At 45.0% G+C, this 26403-nt stretch overlaps 1 protein-coding gene across 6 annotated transcripts in view; it reads left to right on the top strand.

The window, feature by feature from the left end:
• The window catches only part of LOC137324578 (girdin-like), a 233772-nt gene that overhangs the window by 45525 nt on the left and 161844 nt on the right, over positions 1 to 26403 (top strand). For all 6 annotated transcript variants that reach the window (XM_067989025.1, XM_067989023.1, XM_067989024.1 and 3 more), the window contains exon 4: positions 16047 to 16116. In XM_067989025.1, the coding sequence (XP_067845126.1) occupies positions 16047 to 16116 (70 nt within the window). The remainder of the gene's footprint in view (positions 1 to 16046; positions 16117 to 26403) is intronic.

The raw sequence follows: 26403 nt of genomic DNA, 5'->3' as shown, positions 1-26403 counted from the left end.
ATTGGAGTGCTACAAGTGGCCTTAATACCCCAGCTAGGAAGGAGGGGGAAAAAATTGTTGAGTATTTCCAACACTGATCTCTAGTCATTGAAGCAATGGCAAGTGCACTTGTATGGACATCGGGATTAGGCTTGGCTGTGATACCCTCAGTCACATTGTCTGGTGATACTTGCGCACATAGAGTTGTCTGCCCTGGAGTCTTTAGGAATTAAAGATTCATCTCCAGGCCACTGCTGCAAGCAGGCCGGAAGAAAATTCATAGTGGCATTAAAAAAAAATTGATTTTTTTTTGTTGGAGTTGGGGTAGGGGGAAAGGCTGTTTGACTAGCTGTCAAGAATCATCTAATTTGGTAATGGAGACGCTTTCCAATTAGCATGGGAAGGTGGTGCAATGCGAGGATGGACATGTCAGGTGACCTGTTGCTGGAGAGTGGGGGTGGGGTGGTTGGTGGTCATGTGATGAAACCTCCTAGATTACGTCCAACCAGAGTTGGCAACCCTGCTCACACATTGCGCATGACCATTTTGGATGAATTACTGGAGGACTGTCTTGGGAGTTAAATTGGATACGGTCAATTATTGGACCAGAGTAGCGCGATCCGCTATTAACCCACGCCTGATGACCCCTGCGCAGGCAACAAGTGGACTTCGTGCTGTCTGCTAATTAGCATGATAGCTCCTTGCAGCCAGCACTACCTGCGCTGCCGAGAGGCTGCACAGAGGATCAGGAAGCCTGAAATGGGGCGTGCTCAGTGGATGTCATCGGCAGCCTGCACCTCTTAAAAGTGCAGGTGCACATTTTAAATGGCACATGCACTATCCACGGGGAGGAGTGAAGGATGGTGGGACTGGTGCAAGAGCTGGCCCCACGCTTTGCCGATGATGCACTGGAGGCCCCGGTGGAGGAAAGGAGGGCCAACATATACCCTTGGGGTGGCAGGAGACCCTCCAGACTCCAGCTCCGCAGGCATTGGGAGGCTGTGACCCAGTAAGTGAATGCTAGGAGCATAGCACCATGCACATGGATGCAGTGCCGAAAGAAGTTCAATGATTTGACTCGAGTGGTCAAGTTGGGTGAATGCAAGTGTCAAGTAGCACATCCTACCAACTGCACCACTGCTCCACACCTGACGCCCACCCACCAACAAACATTGCCCATCCACATGCAATGCTGCACCTCACCCCCACATAGTACCACATGTGCAGGCCAAGCAACCACCACTCACAGGTCACACACACCGGCAGCTATTTGACCATAACAGGCACATCACCCAGACACCTTGCAGGATACTCACTGAGACACTGCCTTCTGTCTTGCAGGAGAAGGTGGCACATAACAGCTGGCAGCAGGAGAGACCTGAGGGAGGACGGGCAAGGCTACACGTCCTCACCCCCTTGGAGGAGACTGTGCTTCGGATCATTGGTCGGGCCGTCGCTGCACCTGTGACCACATGCCACACTGGAGGTCCCGATGAACTGGGTCTCTGCATATCTAATGCTCCTTCTTGTTTCCCAAATCTCCCTCCTCCCATAATCTTTTCTGACTCACGTGCTGCAGATGCTGTCGGCAAGCACGTCTTTCTTGCTCCTCTCCCCGCGCCACAACTCAACCTGTTTCCCTTTGTCTTTGCAGATACCCAAGAACACGTGGCAGCACCGTCTGAGGAGGGGGACACTGAAGGCACACTCACTCGATCTGATATTCGCATTCACCAACTCAGAGACTGATGCTGCGCGTCCTTTAGAGGCTAGGTTAGAGGAGGGATCTGGTGAGACACCGGGGCACAAGTGCGCAGGAGCTGGGTCGGGCCGGAATGGATACCACAGGTGCCAGCTCGCCGGAGGGCAAGGTTACTCACTAGTTCTGCTGCAGTGGAGTCAGATGAGGACTTCGATAGGCCAAGCTACAGAAGAGGGCTGATGGGCATACCTCACCAAATGCTTGGTGCACTGGAAAGCCTGCCAGGAAGCCTGTGTACAATGAGGAGGGGCGTGGAGGAGTCCAGCTCCAACTTGGCACAGGGCTTTGCGCAGAGCTTGGAGCCCATCCTTTCCGACATGGAACGGGTGGTCACCTCCATCAGCACACCTGTGGAACCCACCATGGCGCAGCACCTGATGGCCAATGTCGCGGCTTCCATTGCAGCACAAACCTATGTGATCAAAGGTCTACAAGCCACGGTTGCAGCTCTAACTGCTGCAATGGAAGCTCATAATGATGCTATCGTGGCTCTGGGGACCATTGTGGAACAGGGTCTCCAGGGTGTCTCAGCACTCCAACAATCCGTTCTCCAGCTGGTCAGGATTGCTGAGGCGCTGCCCCGGGAGAGTGAGAGTGGCACTGGGGCACCATGGCAGGTGGACCTGCTGTCCTCTCTCAGGACAACAGCATTCCTGATCCCACTCCGCCTATGCTCTTGTTGTTGCCTATCAGCCAGCCAGGCCAGACTGCTGCAGCCCATGCTGAGATGGTGCAGTCTGAAGCCTGGCCTTCCCAGCCTAGAGCTGCTCGAGGTAGTCCTCCAAGACCATCGGCACGCTCCTCAATTGAAGATCAGCAGCCTTCCACCACCCACGCTCCAGCCACTGGGGATGCACCTCGTAGGAGTACTAGGAAAAGTAAAGGCACACGAGCAACAGGCACTAAGGGAATGCACAAGGGTGACTAGTCCTGTTCTGTTTCCTTAATTTTATTTATTAATTGATAAACGTGACTTTGAATTTGCATTTGGTTGTTTTTATTTGTGCGATGAGCTGGGGGGGAAAGCAAAGTGTAATTAGTTGGAGGGCGATTTGATGGTCATGTGGGAGTGGACAGGTGGGGAGTGTAGGACTATTGGTGAGTTTGGGGATGTAGTTGACATTATTGATAGCGGGCACGGATCAGGCGAACATGCAGAGCCCTTGCAGACAAGGCGTGTGTTCCCTGTTGTACCCTTGCGTCTTCCTCCACTTCCTCCTCCGGCTTCTCCTCAGCCTCTTCCTTTTCCTCCTCCACCTCTGGCTCAGGGTCTTCTCCAATCATCGGTGGCTAGGGCTGGTCCCTCATGATGGCAAGGTTGTGCAGCATGCAGCATACAACCATGAACTGTCCCACCAGCTCAATGGAGTATTGCAGAGCTCCTCCAGAATGGTCCAGGCAGCAGAAGCATTGTTTCAGGAGGCTTATGGTGTGCTCCATGACATTGGCAGCATAGCTCTCACTGTAGGCCTGCTCTGCACGTGTGTGGGTTCCTGACTGGAGTCATGAGCCGCCGCGTGAGGGGGATAGCCCTTGTCGCCCAGTTGCCAGCCTTTGATTTGCCGAGCCGGATGAAAGATGGCCGGCACGTTAGACTGCCGCATAAGGAAGGCATTGTGACTGCTCCCAGGGTAGTGGGCATCGACCTCCATAATTCGATGCGTGTGGTCGTACACCAGCTGCACGTTCAGGGAGCGGAAGCCCTTTCAGTGACTAAGACAGCCGTGTTGACATGTGGGGCATGCAGGGCAATGTGCATGCAGTCAATGGCACCCTGCACCATGAGGAAGCCAGTAATGTGAGCGAACCCCCATGCTCGCTCATTCTGCGTGTCTGTCAAGAGGGAAGGTAATGAACCTGAATCTCATCTGGTACAGTGTGTCTGTGACCTCCCTTATGCAGCAGTGCACTGCAGACTGCGAGATGTTGCATATGTCACCAGCAGAGGCCTGAAATGATCCTGAGCTGAAGAAGTTCAGCGCCACGGTTACCTTCACAGCCACAGGCAATGTTGTCCCTGCCCTGCTCTGAGGCTGTAGTTGTGACAGCAGCAATTGACAGATCTCTGTCATGGCCTCCTTGGTGAAACTCAGCCATTGGATGCAATGCTCCTCGCTCATGCTGAGATATGAGAATTGGTCCCAGAAGGCCATCATTGGATACGGCCTCCTGCTCAGTGCCCTGCGCCGCTGCCTCCTCCTCCCTCTCCTCGCAGCTTGACCTGCTGTGCGTGGCCTCTCTGCGTGCTTCCAGTCGTGTTCAATGCCCAGCGGGAGCCCTCACAGACTACCACTGGTTGCCTGGAATCTTGTTCAACCATGGTTGTAACTTTCCGAACCACTCTCAAATGTACTGTAGCAACTCTCAGTAAGTATAGGGAGCTTCAAAAAACACTTCCTATTCCACCAGCAGCCAGAAGCAATAATCCAGCAACTAACCTGCAACACCTGCATGGTCCCTTTAAATAGCGCTGATGGTGGGGGGTCTTCCAGGCTGTCTAAGACATGTTCAGGTGTGCGTGGTTAAGACTGCGTTGAGTTGAACGTGAAGTTCCAAAATGGTGTCATCACTTTACATCAGCGTTGCACACTATAGGCATTTTCTCCCTACTTTACATGCTGCTGGCGTTCGGTATTTGCGCATGCAAAGATAGCGTCTGCCGCACGTCACGTTGGAAACAAGGGCGCTACACGGCCCAATTTCTATCCTTTGTCCATGGAACTGTATTGCAACACGAATGAAGGGAGGAAATTTGGGGCAGGGGTTGGGAAATGTTTTCTTCAGTATATAACCTACATAGAACATAATTGGACTTTTCATGGAAAATTTGAGAATTTCAGATGTTTTATTTAAAGGTATATTGTTCTGTTCTAAATAGAAAAGTAATTATTTTGCACATCTGAGCAAACTAATAGGCAGATAGTTTAACTGGTTATTGTCTAGTGCAAATATCAAATGTACTAGGGTAAGGGAATTTAGAAAGATTTTTAATTGAATATAAAGTTCTGAATTTAAAAACCAATTAATTACCAGAGTATCATCTCAATACATGTTGAATGTATAATTTCCCCATCTGTTCAATCTCCCACATGTATTGAGGACTTCTTATCCAAGAGTGGAAAACCTATGCTCTTGGCCTGCTGTTTTGGTCAGATAAAGTTTACAGCTCACTGAAGGCCATTTGGTCCATTGTACCTGTGCCAGCTGTTTGCTAACGCAGTCCAAAACTAATCCCACTGATCTGCACTCATCGTGTAGCTCTCTACTCGGCTTCAAATATTTTTCCAGTTTTTCCTTAAAAGGTGAAATGGTCTCTCCCTCAACCATTTCCTGTGGCAAAGCATTTCTACCACGCTATCTCCTAACTGTTTTAGTGGCAATTTTAAACTGATGACTCCTCATCACTGACTTTCCAACCAGAGGAAATAATCTTTCACTATGCACCCTATCAAAATCCTTCATAACTTTAAAAAAAAACTCTATTAAATCTCCTCAGCCCTCTGCTCCAGTGGAAATAGCTACAGTGGGCTGATCTGTGTCTATCTACCACCATGTTCACAGTAAAAATCAGGGCAGTTGGCAGATGGAAAATTTAACAAAAAACTTGTGTCCATTGGCAGCCCAAAGCCCACCCGAGTCAATTTTTAAATGGGCCTTGAAATGGGAGGCCAGTACTCCCACCCAAAACAGGCTGGAGCTTTATATCAGTACTTAAATCAGGGCCCTATGTGGTTGTATGGTGCCATCACAATTGTACCAAGCAAGCAGCCTAACCAGTGGTCCTAAAAGAGACTGCTGAAGGTTTGTGATTTTGGGAGGATCACGCAGTAGCATCAATGTTCTTGGCCCCTCAAAAATCAACCCTCGAGATGCCTGTCCATCTGCAGCCCTCCCTAGAGATCACCTCCCTGACCCCCACTTCCCCTTTCACTCACCTCTACCTGGGCTCCATGGTAGAGTTGCTGGATTTTTGTGTGTCCAATAAGCAAGCGGCTTGAAATGCGTGACCAACTTCTTGACAGTATGGAAATGAGACCCGACCATGAAAATTGGTCAAGCCTCGGACCAATGCCATCGGCCATGCAGCGGGCTCACAACGCCTGCCTTCTGTCCAATGGAATCAGTGACCTGAAAATTTCCCCCAAGTCTCAAATGTCTCCCCATAAAAATAGTTCCCATTCCAGGCATCATCTTGGTGAACCTATCCCGTACACTCTGGCTATAATATCTTTACTATAATGGATCACCCAGAACTGCACACAGTATTCTAACTGTGGCCTATTCAGTCTTCCCTTACTGTGTTTTTTTGCTCCGACCCACAGCGTTGCTATCCATTCTCCCCACCCCCCCCCCCAAATCATCTGCAGCAACATCAACTGTTGGCTAGACACATGAAAAAAATAGAAAGTGGCTAAAATATAGGGGGAAATTTTAACGCTCCTTGCTCAGCGTGAACTGAGCTGGCAAGTGATTAAAATGGAGTGGCTCCATTTCCCATGCTATTCCTGCTGATTTTTGATCTTAACGCCGCTGGTTTTGGCGGTGAATGATGCTGTGCCGGCCACAAGCAGGAGCCTCTTGCATAAAATCGGTGTCCGATGACGTTTCAATCCCGTCCTGAGCGTGGCGGCTGCTCTGACGGCATCAGAGTCTATCCTTTACCACAAGGATAGTCTGAGCTTCTGCTGTCCCTCTGGATCTGCGAGACTCTACCGAACACCCCCCAAGCGACTTAACTGTGTGCCGGAGAGCTTTCCCTTAGTGCTGGTGGGCTGTCTCCAGGCTATCCGAACTTACACTCTCGCCCGCCAGCAAGCTGCTGCTTTCCGCTCATTTCAGACAGGCAGCTGACCAGTGGTATGTAAATACCCCGGGTCTGAAATTTATGTCAACGGGTAGATTTCGAATTCAGTTGACACATCCCAGATTTATTACGTCAAGATGATCCCATTCATTTTGAGAAGTTCCTAGGCTAATCTGGTGAAATCATCTAAGGGATTGGGGATCAAACCAATGACTTACATACTTTCACTTTAAAGCTGCGCAAGTATACAGCACTATTTTGGTACGAAAACAAAAATCTGAAGTTTGGAGCTCTGATATTGGAAGTGAAGCAATGAGAAAGATTGATATAAAATCTTAAGCATCTTTCATGTTAAACAAGAAAAATAAATCTGACTTTTCAGCTTCGCTATACTTCAATCTTATTTGTGATACTTGTTTTTTCCTGCAGCTGTTTTAAGACCTGAGTAGGTGGCATTTTAGCTACCTCTATTACAGGCTTAGCCATTTCGCTTGTCAAATGATGCTGGCAACCTGATGTTAAATGAACAATGGTGTTTTCACCAGATTGAAACTGCTTGAAGAGGAAAGAGCATGAAGAAACTCGTGAGATTAGTGGCATCAGACAGTGGAGATTATGGGGTGGAGGAGGTTTGTTGAATAATGATGGGTATATAATTTTCTATTGAGGAAAAATTGCTGGAAAACAAAAGCGTCCTGGTAAATGAGAGGGTGATGTATTATTTATACGCATTTAGCTTCCTGCATAACGACAGTAAAATTAAATCATAAAAGCTCAGTACACTTATTTATTCTGAATAGTTACTCACATTTTTACATATGTTGTTTTCCCTGAATTTTTTTATTTCACTGATTAATTGTTAACTGGTTAATGTTACTAGTCATTCCAGCCGTAGACCTTACTGAATTGTGTCTTTACTTAAATTTTAACCTTTAAAATTGCGAAGTGGCATAGTGGGTTAGCACGCTGGTCTTTTCCCTCTGAGTCTAGGATCAATGGGATGAAGACATACTCTGCTGGCTGTAATGTTACGGAATCAAATGAATTTGGGAAATAGATCCAGTTCCTAGTGAGCATGACCCACCGCACACAACTATCTGTTGCTTGGCATTCTCAGTCAGATTTTATGAAGCTCAACAAATGGAAAACAAATTGCTTCAGGAGGACCAATCTGCATCTGGCCAGTTTTTTTTATTCGTTCATGGGATGTGGGCTTCGCTGGCAAGGCCGGCATTTATTGCCCATCCCTAATTGCCCTTGAGAAGGTGGTCACGAGCCGCCTTCTTGAACCGCTGCAGTCTGTGTGGTGAAGGTACTCCCACAGTGCTGTTAGGTAGGGAATTCCAGGATTTTGCCCCAGCGACTAAAGGATCGGCGATATATTTCCAAGTCAGGATGGTGTGTGACTTGGAGGGGAACGTGCAGGTGGTGTTCCCATGTGCCTGCTGCTCTTGTCCTTCCAGGTGGTAGAGGTCGCAGGTTTGGGAGGTGCTGTCGAAGAAGCCTTGGCGAGTTGCTGCAGTGCCTCCTGCAGATGGTACATACTGCAGCCACAGTGCGCCGGTGGTGAAGGGAGTGAACGTTTAGGCTGGTGGATGGGGTGCCAATCAAGTGGGCTGCTTTGTCCTGGATGGTGTCTAGCTTCTTGAGTGTTGTTGGAGCTGCACACATCCAGGCAAGTGGAGAGTATTCCATCACACTCCTGACTTGTGCCTTGTAGATGATGGAACGGCTTTGCGGAGTCCAGCACGTGAGTGCAAAAGACAAGGCTGAAGCGTTTGCAACCATCTTCAGCCAGAAGTGCCAAGTGGATGATCCATCTCGGCCTCCTACCGATATCCCCACCATCACAGAAGCCAGTCTCCAGCCAATTTGATTCACTCCACATGATATCAAGAAACGGCTGAGTGCACTGGATACAGCAAAGGCTATAGGCCCTGACAACATCCCAGCGGTAGTGCTGAAGACTTGTGCTCCAGAACTAGCTGTGCCTCAAGCCAAGCTGTTCCAGTACAGCTACAACACTGGCATCTACCCGACAATGTGGAAAATTGCCCAGGTATGTCCTGTGCACAAAAAGCAGGACAAATCCAATCTGGCCAATTACCGCGCCATCAGTCTACTCTCAATCATCAGCAAAGTGATGGAAGGTGTCGTCGACAGTGCTATCAAGCGGCACTTACTCACCAATAACCTGCTCACCGATGCTCGGTTTGGGTTCCACCAGGACCACTCGGCTCCAGACCTCATTACAGCCTTGGTCCAAACGTGGACAAAAGAGCTGAATTCCAGAGGTGAGGTGAGAGTGACTGCCCTTGACATCAAGGCAGCATTTGACCGAGTGTGGCACCAAGAATCCCTAGTAAAATTGAAGTCAATGGGAATCAGGGGAAAACTCTCCAGTGGCTGGAGTCATACCTAGTGCAAAGGAAGATGGTAGTGGTTGTTGGAGGCCAATCATCTCAGCCCCAGGACATTGCTGCAGGAGTTCCTCAGGGCAGTGTCCTAGGCCCAACCATCTTCAACTGCTTCATCAATGACCTTCCCTCCATCATAAGGTCAGAAATGGGGATGTTCGCTGATGATTGCACAGTGTTCCGTTCCATTCGCAACCCCTCAAATAATGAAGCAGTTCGAGCCCGCATGCAGCAAGACCTGGACAACATCCAGGCTTGGGCTGATAAGTGGCAAGTAACATTCGCGCCAGACAAGTGCCAGGCAATGACCATCTCCAAGAAGAGAGAGTCTAACCACCTCCCCTTGACATTCAACGGCATTACCATCACTGAATCCCCCACCATCAACATCCTGGGGGTCACCATTGACCAGAAACTTAACTGGACCAGCCATATAAATACTGTGGCTACGAGAGCAGGTCAGAGGCTGGGTATTCTGCGGCGAGTGACTCACCTCCTGACTCCCCAAAGCCTTTCCACCATCTACAAGGCACAAGTCAGGAGTGTGATGGAATACTCTCCACTTGCTTGGATGAGTGCAGCTCCAACAACACTCAAGAAGCTTGACACCATCCAGGACAAAGCAGCCCGCTTGATTGGCACCCCATCCACCACCCTAAACATTCACTCCCTTCACCACCGGCGCACCGTGGCTGCAGTGTGTACCATCCACAGGATGCACTGCAGCAACTCGCCAAGGCTTCTTCGACAGCACCTCCCAAACCCGCGACCTCTACCACCTAGAAGGACAAGAGCAGCAGGCACATGGGAACAACACCACCTGCACGTTCCCCTCCAAGTCACATACCATCCCGACTTGGAAATATATCGTCGTTCCTTCATTGTCGCTGGGTCAAAATCCTGGAACTCCCTTCCTAACATCACTGTGGGAGAACCGTCACCACATGGACTGCAGCGGTTCAAGAAGACGGCTCACCACCACCTTCTCGAGGGCAATTAGGGATGTGCAGTAAATGCCGGCCTCGCCAGCGATGCCCACATCCCATGAACGAATATTTTTTAAAAGGGTGAGTCACTCACTGCAGAATACCTAGCCTCTGACCTGCTCTTGTAGCCACAGTATTTATGTGGCTGGTCCAGTTGAGTTTCTGGTCAACAGTGACCCCCAGGATGTTGATGGTGGCAGATTCGGCGATGGTAATGCCATTGAATGTCCGAGGGGAGGTGGTTAGACTCTCTCTTGTTGGAGATGGTCATTGCCTGGCACTTGTCTGGCGCGAATGTTACTTGCCACTTATCAGCCCAAGCCTGCATGTTGTCCAGGTCTTGCCGCATGCGGGCACGGACTGCTTAATTATCTGAGGGGTTGCGAATGGAATTGAACACTGCAATCATCAGTGAACATCCCCATTTCTGACCTTATGATGGAGGGAAGATCATTGATGAAGCAGCTGAAGATGGTTGGGCGTAGGACACTGCCATGAGAAACTCCTGCAGCAGTGTCCTGGGGCTGGGATGATTGGCCTCCAACAACCACTACCATCTTCCGTTGTGCTAGGTATGACTCCAGCCACTGGAGAGTTTTCCCCCTGATTCCCATTGACTTCAATTTTACTGGGGCTCCTTGGTGCCACACTTGATCAAATGCTGCCTTGATGTCAAGGGCAGTCACTTTCCCCTCACCTCTGGAATTCAGCTCTTTTGTCCATGTTTGGACCAAGGCTGTGATGAGGTCTGGAGCCGAGTGGTCCTGGCGTAACCCAAACTAAGCATCGGTGAACAGGTTATTGGTGAGTAAGTGCAGCTTGAAAACACTGTCGACATCACCTTCCATCACTTTGCTGATGATTGAGAGTAGACTGATGAGATGGTAATTGGCCGGATTGGATTTGTCCTGCTTTTTGTGGACAGGACATACTTGGGCAATTTTCCACTTTGTCGGGTAGATGCCAGTGTTGTAACTGTATTGGGACAGCTTGGCTAGAGGTGCGGCTAGTTCTGGAGCACAAGTCTTCAGCACTACAGCCGGGTTGTTGTTGGGGCTCATAACCTTTGCTGTATCCAATGCACTCAGCCGTTTCTTGATATTACGTGGAGTGAATTGAATTGGCTGGAGACTGGCTTCTGTGATGGTGGGGATATTGGGGGGAGGCCGAGATGGATCATCCATGTGGCACTTCTGGCTGAAGATGGTTGCAAACGCTTCAGCCTTATCTTTTGCACTCACGAACTGGACTCTGCCATCATTGAGGATGATGGCATCATACTATATCTAAGACTGCTTAATTCTAACACTGGATAGAAAATATTCCATTTTATAAGTTTGAGGAGGGAAAGGGCAATGGTTGTAATTCTTGTCCCAAGCTGGTTCAGAAAAATATGGCATTCATAGAAAGTTAAGGCACAGAAGGAGGCTATTTGGCCCATCGTGTCCGAAAAAGAGCTATCCAGCTTAATCCCACTTTCCAGCACTTGTTCCGTAGCCCTGTAGGTTATTGCACTTCACGTGCACATCCAAGTACTTTTTAAATGAGCTGAGGGTTACTGCCTCTAATACCCTTTCAGGCAGAGAGGTGCAGACCCCTGCCACCCTCTGGATCAGAAAAAACTCTCCTCAGCTCCCCTCTAATCCTTTTACCAATTACTTTAAATCTCTCCCCCCTGGTCACTGACCCCTCTGCTATGGGAAATAGGTCCTCCCTATCGACTCGATCTAGGCCCCTCATAATCTTGTACACTTGAATTAACTCACCCCTCAACCTCCTCCAATCTTTCCTCATAGCTAAAATTCTCCAGTCCTGGCTACATCCTCGTAAATCTCCTCTGTACCCTTTCTAGTGCAATCATATCTTTCCTGTAATGTGGTGACCAGAACTGTATGCAGTACTCAAGCTGTGGCCTAATTAGTGTTTTATACAGTTTTAGCATAACATCCCTGCTCGTATATTCTATGCCTCGGCTAATAAAGGAAAGTATCCTGTATGCCTTTTTAACCACCTTATCTACCTTTCCTACTACTGTCAGGGATCTTTGGACATGCACTCCAAGGTCCCTCTGTTCCTGTGCACCTCTCAGTATCCTCCCATTTATTGTGTATTCCCTTGCCTTGTTTGTCCTCCCCAAATGTATGACCTCACAATTCTCCGGATTGAATTCCATTTGCCACTTTTCAGCCCACCTGACCAGTCCATTGATACCTTCTTGCAGCTTTCCTCCTCACTATCAACCACATGGCCAATTCAGACCTATTTTTTTTCTCATGGAGAGCTGGCCCAACTCTACCCAATAGGGTAGACATACATCAAAAACTAGGACCGTTCTTTTGTTTTCTGCTGTTCCCCTCTTACCTTTACTGTTTTGAAGGTATATTTCCATCAGCTGGTGGCCCTCCCAGTATCTTTTCCAACTGACAACCTTGCATGTTGAAGATTGGAATTGAATGTCAATGGATTATTCAGTCATGAGAGGCCATCACAGTTGCGCCTGACCTTTCCCAACACCAAGATATTTACTTCTACCAGGGGCTCATCAGATAGCAATTAGGAGGGTGAATGTTCTTTCTTTTCCAACCTGGTGCATCCTAAGGATCCTGTCTAAAAACTCAAGTTTTGGAGTCTGATTCCACCCCTACCCCCCTCCCTTTGCATAGCAAGGTTGCATGGTAATATCCCAAGTTGTTTAGCAGCAGTCAGCAAGGTGCGTCTAATATAAATTGGCGAACAGCTCAGAGTTACCGAGTGTGTCTGTCTGTCATTAGGCTACTTTGGGAGGTTTATTTTAATTGAATTTTATTTTGATGGTGGTTTTATAATGACGTGTTAGGTTGTTTAATGCATATTGGCAGTGTGTTTTCATTTGATCAAGAAGGTACTTATAATTTTATTATAGTTTATTTAGTGCTAGCTGTGCTGCCAGAGCATGTTTGTAGTATTAGTATTCAGCCGTTGCACAGCCATTATTAGCCAAGAGGTTAAGTTACAGGTACCAAAAACATATACATAATTTTTTTTTAAACAGTGCCAGTGACTCTCAAAGAAAGGTAAGGTAATTGTAGGTGCAATAAATTATTTCTTCCATGCATAAAAGATAACAGCCAGCTATTTGCACACATGTATCTTAAATAGCAACTTGTATCTGTTAACTAATGTTTGCTAACGAATAATTAATGTTTAAGTGTGAACAAGATATCATGCCATACTAAATTCATAACAGCCAATAAATGACTTAAGTGTTTGAGACATATGCATAGCGTAGTATTAACCAATGAAGGTCATGTTGGAAAATGGCTAGGTTGGAGGGATCAACCTGATTGCTTTCAGCTGATGGATTTTTCAAATCGAAACCTATTAATCAGAGGGAAGGTTACTCGTGGTGAGCACATCAAGTAAAAAAAAGTAACTAAATTGTATGATATTCAGTAATCATGTCACTGTGCACATGGATGTTACCAAACTGTACAGATTCATGGACATGTAAATGTCCTTCTGCACTGTACAAAGTGGGTGTGGTACCGGTGTTGAAGGATGGCGCCTTTCAACTGTGGTTCATGTCACCTTGCCTTTGTTGGAAAAAGCTCTGTCTTGTGTCATGCGACCCAAAGATGGCTGTCAGAGATACTGAGGGAGTGCGTGCGCCACTGTGCGTGTGTGTTATTAGACTGTTTTGGGAAGTTTGTTCCAATTGGATTTTAATTTCATGGTTTTATAATGGTGGTATGTTTGGTTGTTTGATGCATATTGGCAGTGAGCTTTCATTTTATCAAGTAGGTAAATGTATAATTTTTTAAGCATGTTTATGATATTCAGATGGCTCCACAGCCATTATTATACAAGAGGTTACAGCTGTTGGTTACAGATACTGGGAACATAATACACAATTCATTTTTTTTTAAAACTGCAGTGACTCTCAATAAAGTAAGATATCTTGTAGGTGGAATAAATTTCTTATTCTATGCATGTAAGAAATTCTCTACAGCATATGATATAAGTTGGACCCAGGTTCCATACAATTTCACACTTTGTTGCAATAATGGTTGCTCTCCTGAGGTTGGGGTTAAGCACACTGTTGCAGCACAGAAGGAATTTAATTCTCTGAATTGAGTACGTTATACCTGACCTGGTAGCACTTAATGCTGATATTGTTATCCAACACTTTCATTCCCCAACAGTGAACAAACATTAAAGTAAGATCTTCTCATACATTCTTGTGGTCAAACAAAATAATGCTTGATTGTGAAATGCACAAATTTTTATTGATGTAGTACTTTTTTTTATCATATGAAGCAAACATCTGCCTTCATTTTATAACCGTTCTTTCTGAAGACTTCAGGTATCTCAAACAGCATTTCTTCAGGGACTGGTTTTATTGGTCGCCTTCTGTTTAGTTCACCATTATTGGCTTGAGTGCAAAAATTAAGTTTTTGAAAAATTGGCTTTGCACCAGTTGCAGCAGTGTAAGACTAATTCAAACTGGTCTCGCACCTGACTCAAAATGCTGAACTGACACTGGTATGTTGCCTATCATGCATTACAAAAATATGAAAGAGAATTTGCATTTATATAGTACCTTTCGCAATCGTGGGACATCCCAAAGTGGTTATGGAAATCCACAATGATGACATACGATATGCACTATAAATACATTATATTGTGACCATGAAAAAAAGATAAGTGCTCAATTTAAAAAAAAAATCCAAGTTTCATCCCAAAATTATTGTTGTGCCCCAGTGCACCCAGATATTTTATATATTCAGTTTCCTTTCTGCACAAATGAGGACACTAAATTTGGAAGTAAAGTACACAAAGAACTTGCATTCATATGGTGCCTTTCACGACCTCAGAACATCCCAAAGTGCTTCACAGCCAATTAAGTACTTTTGAAGTGTAGTCACTGTTGTAATGTAGGGAAATGCAGTAGCCAATTCATGTACAGCAAGGTGCCATAAATAGTAATGAGATGAATGACTGGATAATCTCTTCTTAGAGATGTTGGTTGAGGGATAAATGTTGGCCAGAAACTCCCTTTCTCTTCCCAATGGTGCCGTGAGATCTTTTGCATCCACCTGAGAGGATAAATGGGGCCTTAGTTCAACGTCTCATCCAAAAGTAATTAAACTATTACGGTATATTATGTTCTGAGGTTAAGTATAATATTTATGCCTTAATGTTCCTTCAATGTTCTATATTTTAGCTGGCACTTCTCCATGGATTCAGTCCATGTTACTCTTAAGTCTGAACAGCCAGTTAACACGATCCTTTCTGTCTTGCTCCTTATTTTTCTTTTTCTGACTGGCCAGCTATTTATACAGGGATCTCTTTGTTCTCTATCCTTATACCACCGGCAACATTTCTGAATTAATATTGCAGTTAAGATTCTTGAGATGATACATGATCCATAGGTTGTAGAATTTCTTGTTTTCTCCGGGAATCCTCTTTTAGAACTCACCATGGAGTTCCTTTGAAGTTGGCAGGAAAAAAATTCGACTCAAAATGTTATACGTTAGTGCAATTTGTCACTTTTCTTATCGGTAGGAAAATCAAGTCTTTAATATTATGCTACAATTAGCATTCATTCATGCAAAACCTACAGCTCATGGTGGTCGCCATTTGCAGATCATTTAATAGTGCCATTCATCGGAACCCAATATCCTGTGCAGCTTAGTAGTGGAACATATGTTTTCACTTGGAGTCTAATGTTCCCAAACAGACTAGTACGTATGGAAATTGTTTTTAAAAATCATTTGCGAGTATGATTTCTGTAGGTAGGAAAATGGCAAGCCCGGTTAGTCTATGGTATTTTGTACTGCAGTTCATGAGGGTTTGCGTAAAATGTCTACATTTAAAAAAAAGTAAATAGGTTCTATCCAATTTAGTCAATGTGAGTTCTCCACCCATGTTGAATATTTTGGCACAGCCTCCCTCCCATTAGGATTTCTTTAATTGCTAGTTGGAGTATTAACATCTTTTTGGCAACTTACTTTGGAAAAACATGATACAAGGGACTCCTAAAACCAGTTTATTTTTTATTGTTTCAGTTTACTTATTGTGTATATTATATGGATTAAAACTTTTTTTAAAACCCACAGGAGACACTACAGCAGCTAATTATGATGTCTCTTCCAAATGTCCTTGTTCTGAGCCGAACCCCTCTCACAGGTAGGTTCTTCAATTAGATATTTGTATTACGTCCATATGACATTACATGACTTGAATGACAAAGTAAATATGATTCAAGAATGAATCATTCAGCTGTATCTCTGGACAGAACCCATCGTTTCTATGGCAGATGTGAGCAATATATGCAACTGGTTGCAGAAATGTCTGTGGCCATCAGATGTCTGTCCTGGATGGATTTTCTTCCTTTACATTAACAGCTCTGCTCAAAAGTTAAGTCAGTCAAAAGTTGCTTGATGTCTTGGTGCCTGTTTGAAATGTTAGCATATTAACAGAGAGTGGAAAAGACATTCAACCAGGCTGAACCAATAAAGAGAATTTTTTTCCAAGCTTGCAGTGATATCCTGGCTAACTCTTTTCCCCACAAGTTGTGAGTTCTGTTGTGCTCTCAGACTGCTTGTGGATTTGCAAGGCATGCCTGTAACTATAAAGGCTTCCCATGGCATGAAGAAAGGTCTGATTTGTCAGATATAGTTCTGTGTGGAGGTCAGAAGTCTGTGCATTGGAAATTTGCTTCATCTAGATACAACATTGCATTATGACGGTTTACAAACGATGTTAATGCAAAACCTCTGCTAGTTATCAAACTCTGTAGAGCTATTTTCAAAGAAAGCATTTCTAACCCTGTGAACTGATTCGATCTTTGTTTTCTAAGTAATGTACTCTGTATCTTGCTGTTTTTCACTGCTTCTATGTAGTATTCTCTTTAAGTAAATAGATTAGTTTTAGCCTCACATTCGATGTGGTATATAATGTCTTTTGAGGGAGACAGGAGAACAGGGTGAGTATCTCACATGATCTCCGATGCATTATATGCCATAATTAGGAACATAGCAACAGGCTTGAGGGCCATTCAGCCCCTCAAGCCTGCTCTACCATTCAGTTAGATCATGACTGATTTGTACCTCAACTCCATTACCCGCCTTCGTTCCATATCCCTTGATCTCCTTATGTAACAAAAATCTATTGATCTCAGTCTTGAAAGCTCCAATTGTGCCAGCATCCACAGCCTTTTGGAGATTTCCAGATTTCTACTACCCTTTGTGTGAAAAAGAGCTTCCAGATTTCCCTCCTAAATGGCCTGTCTCTGAATTAAGATTATGTCCCCTCGTTCTTGATTCCCCCACCCGAGGCAATAGTTTCTCTACCTACGTTACTGTTCTGTCTTTGTTCTATACTAGAATAATGTAAAAACATATCTATTTTCTTACAAGGATGATACCAGAACTGAGAGGATCTACTTATCAGGAAAGGCTGAACGGGCTCGGGCGCTTTTCTCTAGAAAAGAGAAGGCTGAGGGTGACCTGATGGAGGTCTGTAAGATTATCAAAGCGATTGATAGGGTAGACGTAGAGAAGATGTTTTCATTTGTGGGGGAGACTAAAACTAGGGGCCATAAATATAAGATAGTCACCAATAAATTCTATGATTCTATGAAATCCAATAGGGAATTCAGGAGAAACTTCTTTACCCAAGAATGTGGAACTCGCTATCACAAGGAGTAGTTGTGGCAAATAGCATAGATACATTTAAGGGGAAGCTAGATAAGCGCATGAGGGTTTCAGACGTGGGGCTAAATATGTACTATTCTGTATGAAATGTTAAATGATGAAGGATATGCTGATATAGATAGATGAAGAGGGGTGAGAGGAAGCTCGTGTGGAGCATAAATGCCGACATAGACTATTTGGGCTGAATGGCCTATTTCTGTGTTTTAGACTCTATATAACTCTATGTAGTTTCTCTGTATCTATCCTATCATTTTAACATTTTATACATCTTGAACAGATCACCCCTCATTCTTCTATATGCAAGGGAATACAAGCCAAGTTTATGCAACCTGCCCTGATAATTTAACCCTCTAAGCCCTGGTATTTTGGTGAATCTGCACTGCACCCCCCTCCAAGGCCAATATATCCATCCTAAGGTGCGGTGCCTAAAACTGACACCAGCACTCCAGATGGGGTTTGACCAAGGCTCTCTACAACTGAAGCATAACTTCCTCCCCTTTGTAATCCAGCCCCCTTGAGACAAAGGCCAACATTCCATTAGTCTTTTTGATTTTTTTACTTGTTTATTACCTTTTTAAATGATTTTTGTACTTGGACTCCCAAATCTCTCTGCTCTTCTAAAGTTCCTAGTTTCTCACCATTTAGAAAATACTACAATTTATCTTTCTTAGGTCGAAAGTGGATGACCTCACACTTGCCCACATTAAACTCCATCAATCATAGTTTTTTTTATTCATTTGTGGGATGTGGGCATCGCTCATCCCTAATTGCCCTTGAGAAGATGGTGGTGAATTGCCTCTTGAACCGCTGCAGTCTGTAACTGAGTGGCTTGCTAGGCCACCTCAGAGGGTAGTTAAGAATCAACCATATTGCTGTGGGTCTGGAGTCACACACAGGCCAGACCGGGTAAGGACAACAGATTTACTTCTCTAAAGAACATTAGTGAACCAGATGGATTTTTACTACAATCTGGTAGTTTCATGGTCACCATTACTAATACCAGCTTTTTATTCCAGATTTTATTTAATTAACTGAATGTAAATTCCCCACCTGCCGTGGTGAGATTTGAACTCGTGTCTCCGGATTATTAAGTCCAGGCCTCTCGATTACTAGTCCAATAACATAACCACAATGCTACCATCACTTTGCCCACTCACTTAATCTGTTCTCATTAAAATGTCATGGACAGGTACAGAAAATGATCAAAAAGGCTAATGGCCTTTATATCTAGAGGACTAGAATACAAGGGGGTAGAAGTTATGTTACAGCTATACAAAGCCCTGGTTAGACCATACTTGGAGTGTTGTGTTCATTCTGGGCACCGCATCTTAGGAAGGATCTATTGATGTTGGAGAGAGTGCAGCATAGATTTACTAGAATGATACTTGGACTCCAAGGGTTAAATTACGTGGAGAGATTACACAAACTAGGGTTGTATTCCCTGGAATTTAGAAGATTAAGGGGTGATTTGATTGAAGTTTTCAAGCTATTAAGGGGAACTGATAGGGTAGATAGGAAGAAACTACTTCTGCTAGTTGGGGAGTCTAGGACTAGAGGACATAGTCTAAAAATTAGAGCCAGTACTTTCAGGAGTAAAGTTCGGAAACACTTCTACATGCAAAGGGTGGTAGAAGTTTGGAACTCTCTTCCGCAAATGGCAGTTGATGCTATCTCAATTTTTAATTTTAAATCTGAGATTGATAGATTTTTGTTAACCGAAGGTATTAAGGGATATGGGGCTAAGGCGGGTGTATGGAGTTAGGTCACAGATCAGCGATGATCTCATTGAATGGCGGAACAGGCCTGAGCGGCTAAATGGCCTACTCCTGTTTGTGTCCATGTCGCCTTGCAACTTCCTGCTCCCATCTGCACTATTTACTGTCCCTCCTAAGAGATCATTGCTAACCCCATGCTGTTGTACCACTCATGGCATGTATAAGAATGTGGGTTTTAGTTGCAAAGTAGAGTCCTATTTCATAGTATAAGAAATGTTGGTCTGCTTATGAAAACTGCCTTTTTACTATGTGTACAAGACAAAGGGTATTGTGATGAAGTACGTACCTTAACATATAAGTATTTGTACAGTGAGGGTCTTCAAAGGCAATAATGAATCTTTGCAGAATGGCGAATTTTGCCCAAGGAAAAATTAGGGATTGATACCATTTGAGCAACATCTTGGTTCTTTTTTAGGTTTTGCGGTTTTGGTGTTTACTAAAATTTTGGTGGGGGACGGGATAAGGCAGGATCTGAGATTCATGGAAGCTATTAACACCTAGGAACAATGTGACCAAAATTGGTTAACAAATCAAGATACTAACTGGCATCAGTGTTTTTAGAGCATTAGATCGGTATCTCAATTAGTTAAATGCTTAACTCTGTCTGAAAGTTGCAAAGTAGAGTCCTATGGCTAGATGACAGTTTGCTGACCTTGCTAGTCTGATGTGAATTTAGTTCATTCTATTCAAAGCCATTAGGTAGAAGACTACCATAAAACTAAAATGCCTTCCTTCATAGGTACTTTCATGCATGAAAGATCTGCCCTATGCTGGCTGGTAAGTCAGAAGTACTGAGGGTGGGATTGACTGAGGGAAGTACTGACAGTGGGATTGTCAGCACACTAGCTTCAAGTTGAAGATAGAAAAATGATGGCAAGCAACTTATTGGATAAGAAAATGAAAGAGAAAGAATTGTTTTAAATTTGCTTTCATTGGAGGAAGAAAGTTATGAGGGGATATGATTCAGATTTATAAGAATGAGGAATGTTTTGAATAATGTTAATTTGAAGTGTGAATATAGAATTAGAGTATAAAAATCAGTAAGTTTCAAGTGAGAATAGAGGTTAGAATTTCTCTCCTGCTCCCCCTTTACTCATTTAATTTTTATATTCTCAAAATGATTACATTTTATAATTATTCGAAGCCAGATTTAAGCTACAGTCTAATGTATCCCTGTTGCATCTGACCATCCCCATTCAAAAATGGTTGTATCTTTAATTTGTACACACAAGTAGCTGTTTTATAACCACAGATTTTTTTTGAAGAGTATTAAAGTGACATATGAGAACTAGAGCACAAAATAAAATGTAAATGTTTTCCTATTCTATCTATGCTTTATTGTATTTGAGATCTATTAGTTTATGGTTAACTACATATACATTTGAAGTTCTGTTGAGGTTGTCTCTATGTCAAAATATTCTGAGGGGTCGATTTTCATATCTGGCGTAGATCAGGTGGATGATGGACAGGGCATTTGCTCCAGCCGCTTGATGCAGCCGACAGCAGGCCCGCGCAGTTTTCATGGTCGAACCTCATTTAAATATAATTGGCAAGCTGCCAGCTTAATAGTGATCCCAATTGGGAGTGCAGAAATCCAGTGGGCTGGCTGCATCCCCTTAAAGAGAAGGTGCATTTTTTGCTGGTGGCACAGAAATTGGCACCCTGCCTGGTGTATATTGTGAATTAGAGGGGTCTGCGCTGGATGATTTACCAAGCACAAGTGAGCAAGAGCAAGTGCAGGTGGAAAGGACAGCCTAGAAAACAGTTCACCAGAGGGCAAGCATGCGTCCCAGCTCTCTCTTGAGGGGCCCAGCCTTCAAAAGAAAATTGCTTTCTTTGCACCGTCAATTGCTGAATGCATTGGACTGCCTGCCAGGAAGATTCTGTAACTTATCGGAATGTGGAGGAGTCCTCTAGCAACGTGTGTGGGTTTCTGGCACATGATATTGACCCCTTGCAGTCAACCATGGTGCATATGGTCATCTAAATGGACGCTACAGCTAGGCTCCCTCTGCAGGAGTCTGTGGCACCAGTAATAACCTCTCTCGGAGATACTCAAACTGCGACCATGCGTGCTTTGGGTTCACCCATCTCCTCCGTCTTTGACAGGCTTGAGATTGAACAGATAGGGGCTTCATTTGGATCAGCTGATAGCAATGGCAGTTGTGCATCGAGAAGGGAAGGTGGTGCCATGTCTCGGGATGTCAGCATGTTTGGACCTTTGGGATTCTTTGAACCAGCGACTGCCATGGTGCCAGTATCCAGCTGGACCAGACTGCCCCAGCAGCCAACGAGTTGCTGCAGTCTGCAGCCAGGCCCCCTCAGGCCGAAGCTCTTTGAGGTTGCCGACCACAAACAGCTGAGGAGCTACAGCAGTCTTAATCCTCTCAAGCCATAGCTACTGGGAAGCACCTTGCAGGAGCACTGGACTAGGTCAGAGAGCACTTGGAACAGGCACTAGGCCATGGGATTAATTGGTGTTGGGCACTTATATAAGGCAGGAAAATTTATAATCCTTTTTAAAATCTTTGTGTGCATAGAGGGTTCCTGTGTTAGCTGGTGACACTGCAATGTTAGTTGATCTGAATATCAATGTTGATCTTTGGGCAAATAATGTTTATTTGAGAGTGGAAGGACTTTGAGTGATGATGGACGTGATGCAAGGGAGCAGGGATTGTTCAGCTTATGCACTCTTCAGTGAGCTGCTGCAAAAGTGCTCTGGCTGCGGGAAATGTTAGAGCCCTTCTGCTTCCTCACCATCCTCTCATCATTGTCTTCTCTCTCTTAAAGAAAACTCTCGTCCGATGTTGGCTCCCATTGCAGAGCAAAGTAATGTAGCACAGCAAACTGCTATCGCATAGGACACTCTTTGTAGGCTGTATTGGAAGAAGTCACCAAAGTTGACCAGGCTTTGGCATCGTTACTTGAGGAAATGCCATGGGGGAGAAATCCAACTGGCTGTCGTCCTTTTTGTGCCTGAATAATGTTGGGAGTTGAAATGCGGTGGGCACCTTGGCCGCCTCATTGACACACAAGGCTCGCCTAGTGCTATAGTCAGGCGGGCCTGGAAATGGGCAAGCTGCCTGCCCGGCTGAAACAAGTGTAAGGCTGCTTTACTATGCAAATCGGGGTCCTATACAGGTCGTTGGACCCTGATGCCAAATTCGGGTACAAATGGGCAGAGCAGGAAAGTGCACAAGCTCAGCCTTGTACCAGGTCTTGAGCAGCCTAACCAGCGGTACCCCCCACCCTGCACCCCAGGACCTATCTGCAGACTGGATCGGTGTCAAAACCAGCCAGAATTGTTCAGGCCCCGACCAGTGAGGTGTATTAGGATGCCGGTAGCTTGCCGCTTTCATTGAAATGAGGCCAGTAGCCAAATTTGGCTCTAGTAATACAAACAAAACGTCTCCTAAAACTTTACAGCATTTCACCTGACAGCAGCTGAGAACCCCTTTAAATTTGGCCGGAAATGGCTGCCACCCAACTTGTACCACCCATGATTTATGGGTGTGTTGAGGAACTGGCAGTCGCCAAGCTTGAAGAGAGAGAAATGATGTCAGGGGTCTTGATGACATTACTTGAACCTGATTTGCATATATTCATTAGGCCCCCTCCTGTTTCTGATAGGAGCTGTGGCTAACTAAATCGAGGTCCGCCCGAAAATGAGATTGGGCAGACTACCAGTGGCAAGTCAGCGGTTCGGTATCCCACACTATATTTTGGTTCCACATCAGCCCAATTTTTAGGCATAAATGGGTCAGTATTGAGATGAACCTCACATCATACCCCAACACCACCCTCTCAGCTGCACCCTGGAACCCCCATTGCAACACTGCCGCACCCTGACACTATTCCCAGACCTCAGAACCCGCTGCAGTACTTCCCCAGCCCATAAACCCTCTTCCAGTATTGTGATGCCCTATCACTTCTCACCCATTCCTCCAAAATTCCAGCATTGTTTCCCACTCCCAAGTGCTCCCAAATGCTATGATGGCCCTCCTGCTTCTCAACATCCCAGGACTGTTCTCCCAGTTTTCCTATAACGAGAGTCCAGTTGCTCTCTCTACATCACACACACGCCCCATCAACTCCAATATTCCCACACCTCAGGCTCTCTGCACTACCACATCATACAATCTCACTCCTGTTAGTTCCCTATTGTGCAACCACCAGAAAATCCCAAAACCCTTCCACTTCTCTTGCATCCTGGTAGCACACTTCTAGAAGCGCCACATCCTGTAATCCTTCAGATTACGGTCCGGCCTCATGGGTGTTGCTCTCACTTGACTACAAATATTAACACCAACACCAAATCCAGGGGGAAAAAAGTTTACTACAACAACAACTTGCATTTATGTAGTGCCTTTTAATGTAGTAAAATGTCCCAAAGCACTTCGCAGGAGTGATTATCAAACAAAATTTGATCTCGGCAGGTTGAAAGGCTGGTAGAAGTTAGTGATAGAGGCCATGGAGGGATTTGAAAAACAGGTTGAGAATTTTAAAATCAATGTATTGCCTCACTTCATAATTGAATAATAGTAGTTAACTTGTAGAATTAAGAATCGCCCTTCTGCGAACCCTTAGTGCCTGTCTTGTGCGCTCATTTACCTATCCTGGTACTGCTATGATGTCGTTCCCTAGTGGCTACAGCTTGGGAGGTAGAAGGCTGCTGAGCTTCTGTTGAGGACACTTCAGATGGCCTTGGTGGGCAACCTCGAGCAGCTCTGGGCATTAAGAGCCTGACTGCAGCATCTCGGCATAGGTAGGGGCAATCTGGCCCACCTGGCTGTTTGGCATTAACAAGGACACGGGCAGGGTGGGTGGCAGGAGAGCAGGCATGTTTTCAACCTGAGAAGATATCAGGTGCCTCTCCCATGGTTCCAATGCCACTCACGAGGTGCTGTGCATCAGAACTCCCAGTGCTCTCGAAACCCCTATCAACCCTGGCCCCTGGAGCCAAGGTGGCAGCAGTGTGAGCTTCCATGGAAGCTGTCAGCTGTCACCAGAGGCTCCATCAAGGTAGGTTCCACTGCCAGCATGTTCATGGAGCTGATTACTTGCTCCATGCTTGACAGCTTGATCTCCATGCTCTGCGAAGCCCCAAGCTGGACTCCTCCATGCTCTCAGCCTTTGTGCGCAAGTTCGCTGGCAGACAGATCAGTGCACTTAGCATTTCCTGGTTTATGCCGATGAGCCTTCTATGGTAGTCTGGGTCCTTGAAATCAACATCTGTGTCCTCTACAGCAGGGCTAGTATGCCATATCTCCCTCCAGAGAACTGGCTCCTATACCAACCTATTCTCCTGCTCTAGCTCCTGCACACTTGTGACCAATGATTCACTACATGAAGATCTCTCCCCTAGCCTACCCTGTAAAGTACACATGGTGCCAGTCTCTGAGTTGGCACTTCCTAGGGTTATTTTGAGAGATTGTGCCTTTTCAGGAAGGCTGCCCTCCTCTTCATCAAGCGCTACAGGGACCTCGACATTTTCTCTTCCTGAAATGAAAGAGGGACAAGGGTTAGCTTTTAGTGTCAAGGGTAAGCAGAGAGATGAGTGGTTGCTGAAATCAGCTGTAGTTTGCCTTGCAGAATGTGTAGGGTGAGGAGGGATAAAGAGGGTAAGGTGTGAAGAAACTTACGGGGACATCTAGTCAAGTGTTGCCACTTGCCATGGCCGTGACTCACCCTCTGTTCATAATATTGAGAACATCCTCCTCAAATGGGGAAAGGATGTGTTGGCAGGTTCACCTCTGGCCGCCTCCTGCTTCCTCATGTTGTGTATGACCTTGTCCTGCAAGAAAGGAGTGTTAGTGTTAGCCTTGTGAGCTCTTTCGAGAATGTGTCTGTCATGGTCGAATAGTGCAGATGTGTGAAAGGTGTGTGGATGAGGCTGATGACAATCCCTGCACCACCACACTCTGGATTGTATCGGTCAATCAATTTACGTATCATTTGTAAAATATTTCCAATGATTCTCCATTTCTTTATTTTCTTTGAGTGGAATTTTAATTTACATCAAAAATGGTTGAGTGGAAAGCCACATTCTGTGATCTATCGCCCACATGATACAGAATACAAGCTACTTACTGCCCTTCCATAGAGAAGTCAGTGTCATTTTGAATAGACCCATTTGGCTTTAAGCAGTGGGGTCCTTTGCTTTTTTATATGCTTTTAGTGTCAGACAGTGGCGAACGTAGTCAGTAAAGGTGCCTTTTTGGATTCAAATTAAATATTTTATTTTCACTTTACTTTTGAATGTACGCAGGAATATGTAATACTAAGGAATCTTGAGCACATTTTTTATGTTTTAGAGGCATAAGTTGAAAAAATGTCTGTTCTAAATGGCTGAGAATTTCCACAGAGCTGAACCTGCTCCTCCACCGTAATTTTGCCATAAGTGTGGCAGAAACCCCATTACGTTAACCGGGTTTTTGCCGCACTTCCGGCATGGTTATGGTGCCGTAGCGGGTCCAGCTCTGAGGAACTTTCTGACCAATATGTCTGCTACTGTACAAATGAGAAAAAACAGCTTTATATGTTTACAGTTGGTATATTTTTGAGGGTTTTGAGCCTTGAAGGAAATCGAGTCCTAAGTGCTGATTGAATTAAAATCTTTCAAACTTGCTTTTTGATATAGACCATCAGTTTCATAAAATCAGCTGTAAATTATATCCTTGAAATGAATAGGTATGAAATTGTGAGCAAAAATGGCAAATTGTCCAGATTGAATTAGGTCTATACAATGTTTGTTTTAAATTTTATTTCACAATACTTTTGATTATAAACCATTGACATAAAGGAGGATTGTATTTTGTTAATATTTTACGTAAATGAGTGGTTGCAATTTGTTTTGCAATTCTATTTCTTCTCTTCACCTTCCCTGCCCCCCCCCACCCCCAAAACTCTACCCATCCTGGATCCACAGCCATCTTGTAAAACCATGCATCTCCCAGACAAGAGGATAGGCTGCAGATTTGTTC

The sequence above is a fragment of the Heptranchias perlo genome, chromosome 8 (genome assembly GCF_035084215.1).
Source record: "Heptranchias perlo isolate sHepPer1 chromosome 8, sHepPer1.hap1, whole genome shotgun sequence".
In the NCBI taxonomy this organism is placed as follows: Eukaryota; Metazoa; Chordata; class Chondrichthyes; order Hexanchiformes; family Hexanchidae; genus Heptranchias; species Heptranchias perlo.
The sequence above is the reverse complement of the archived record's forward strand: the minus strand, read 5'-3'. Positions and strand labels throughout refer to the sequence as shown.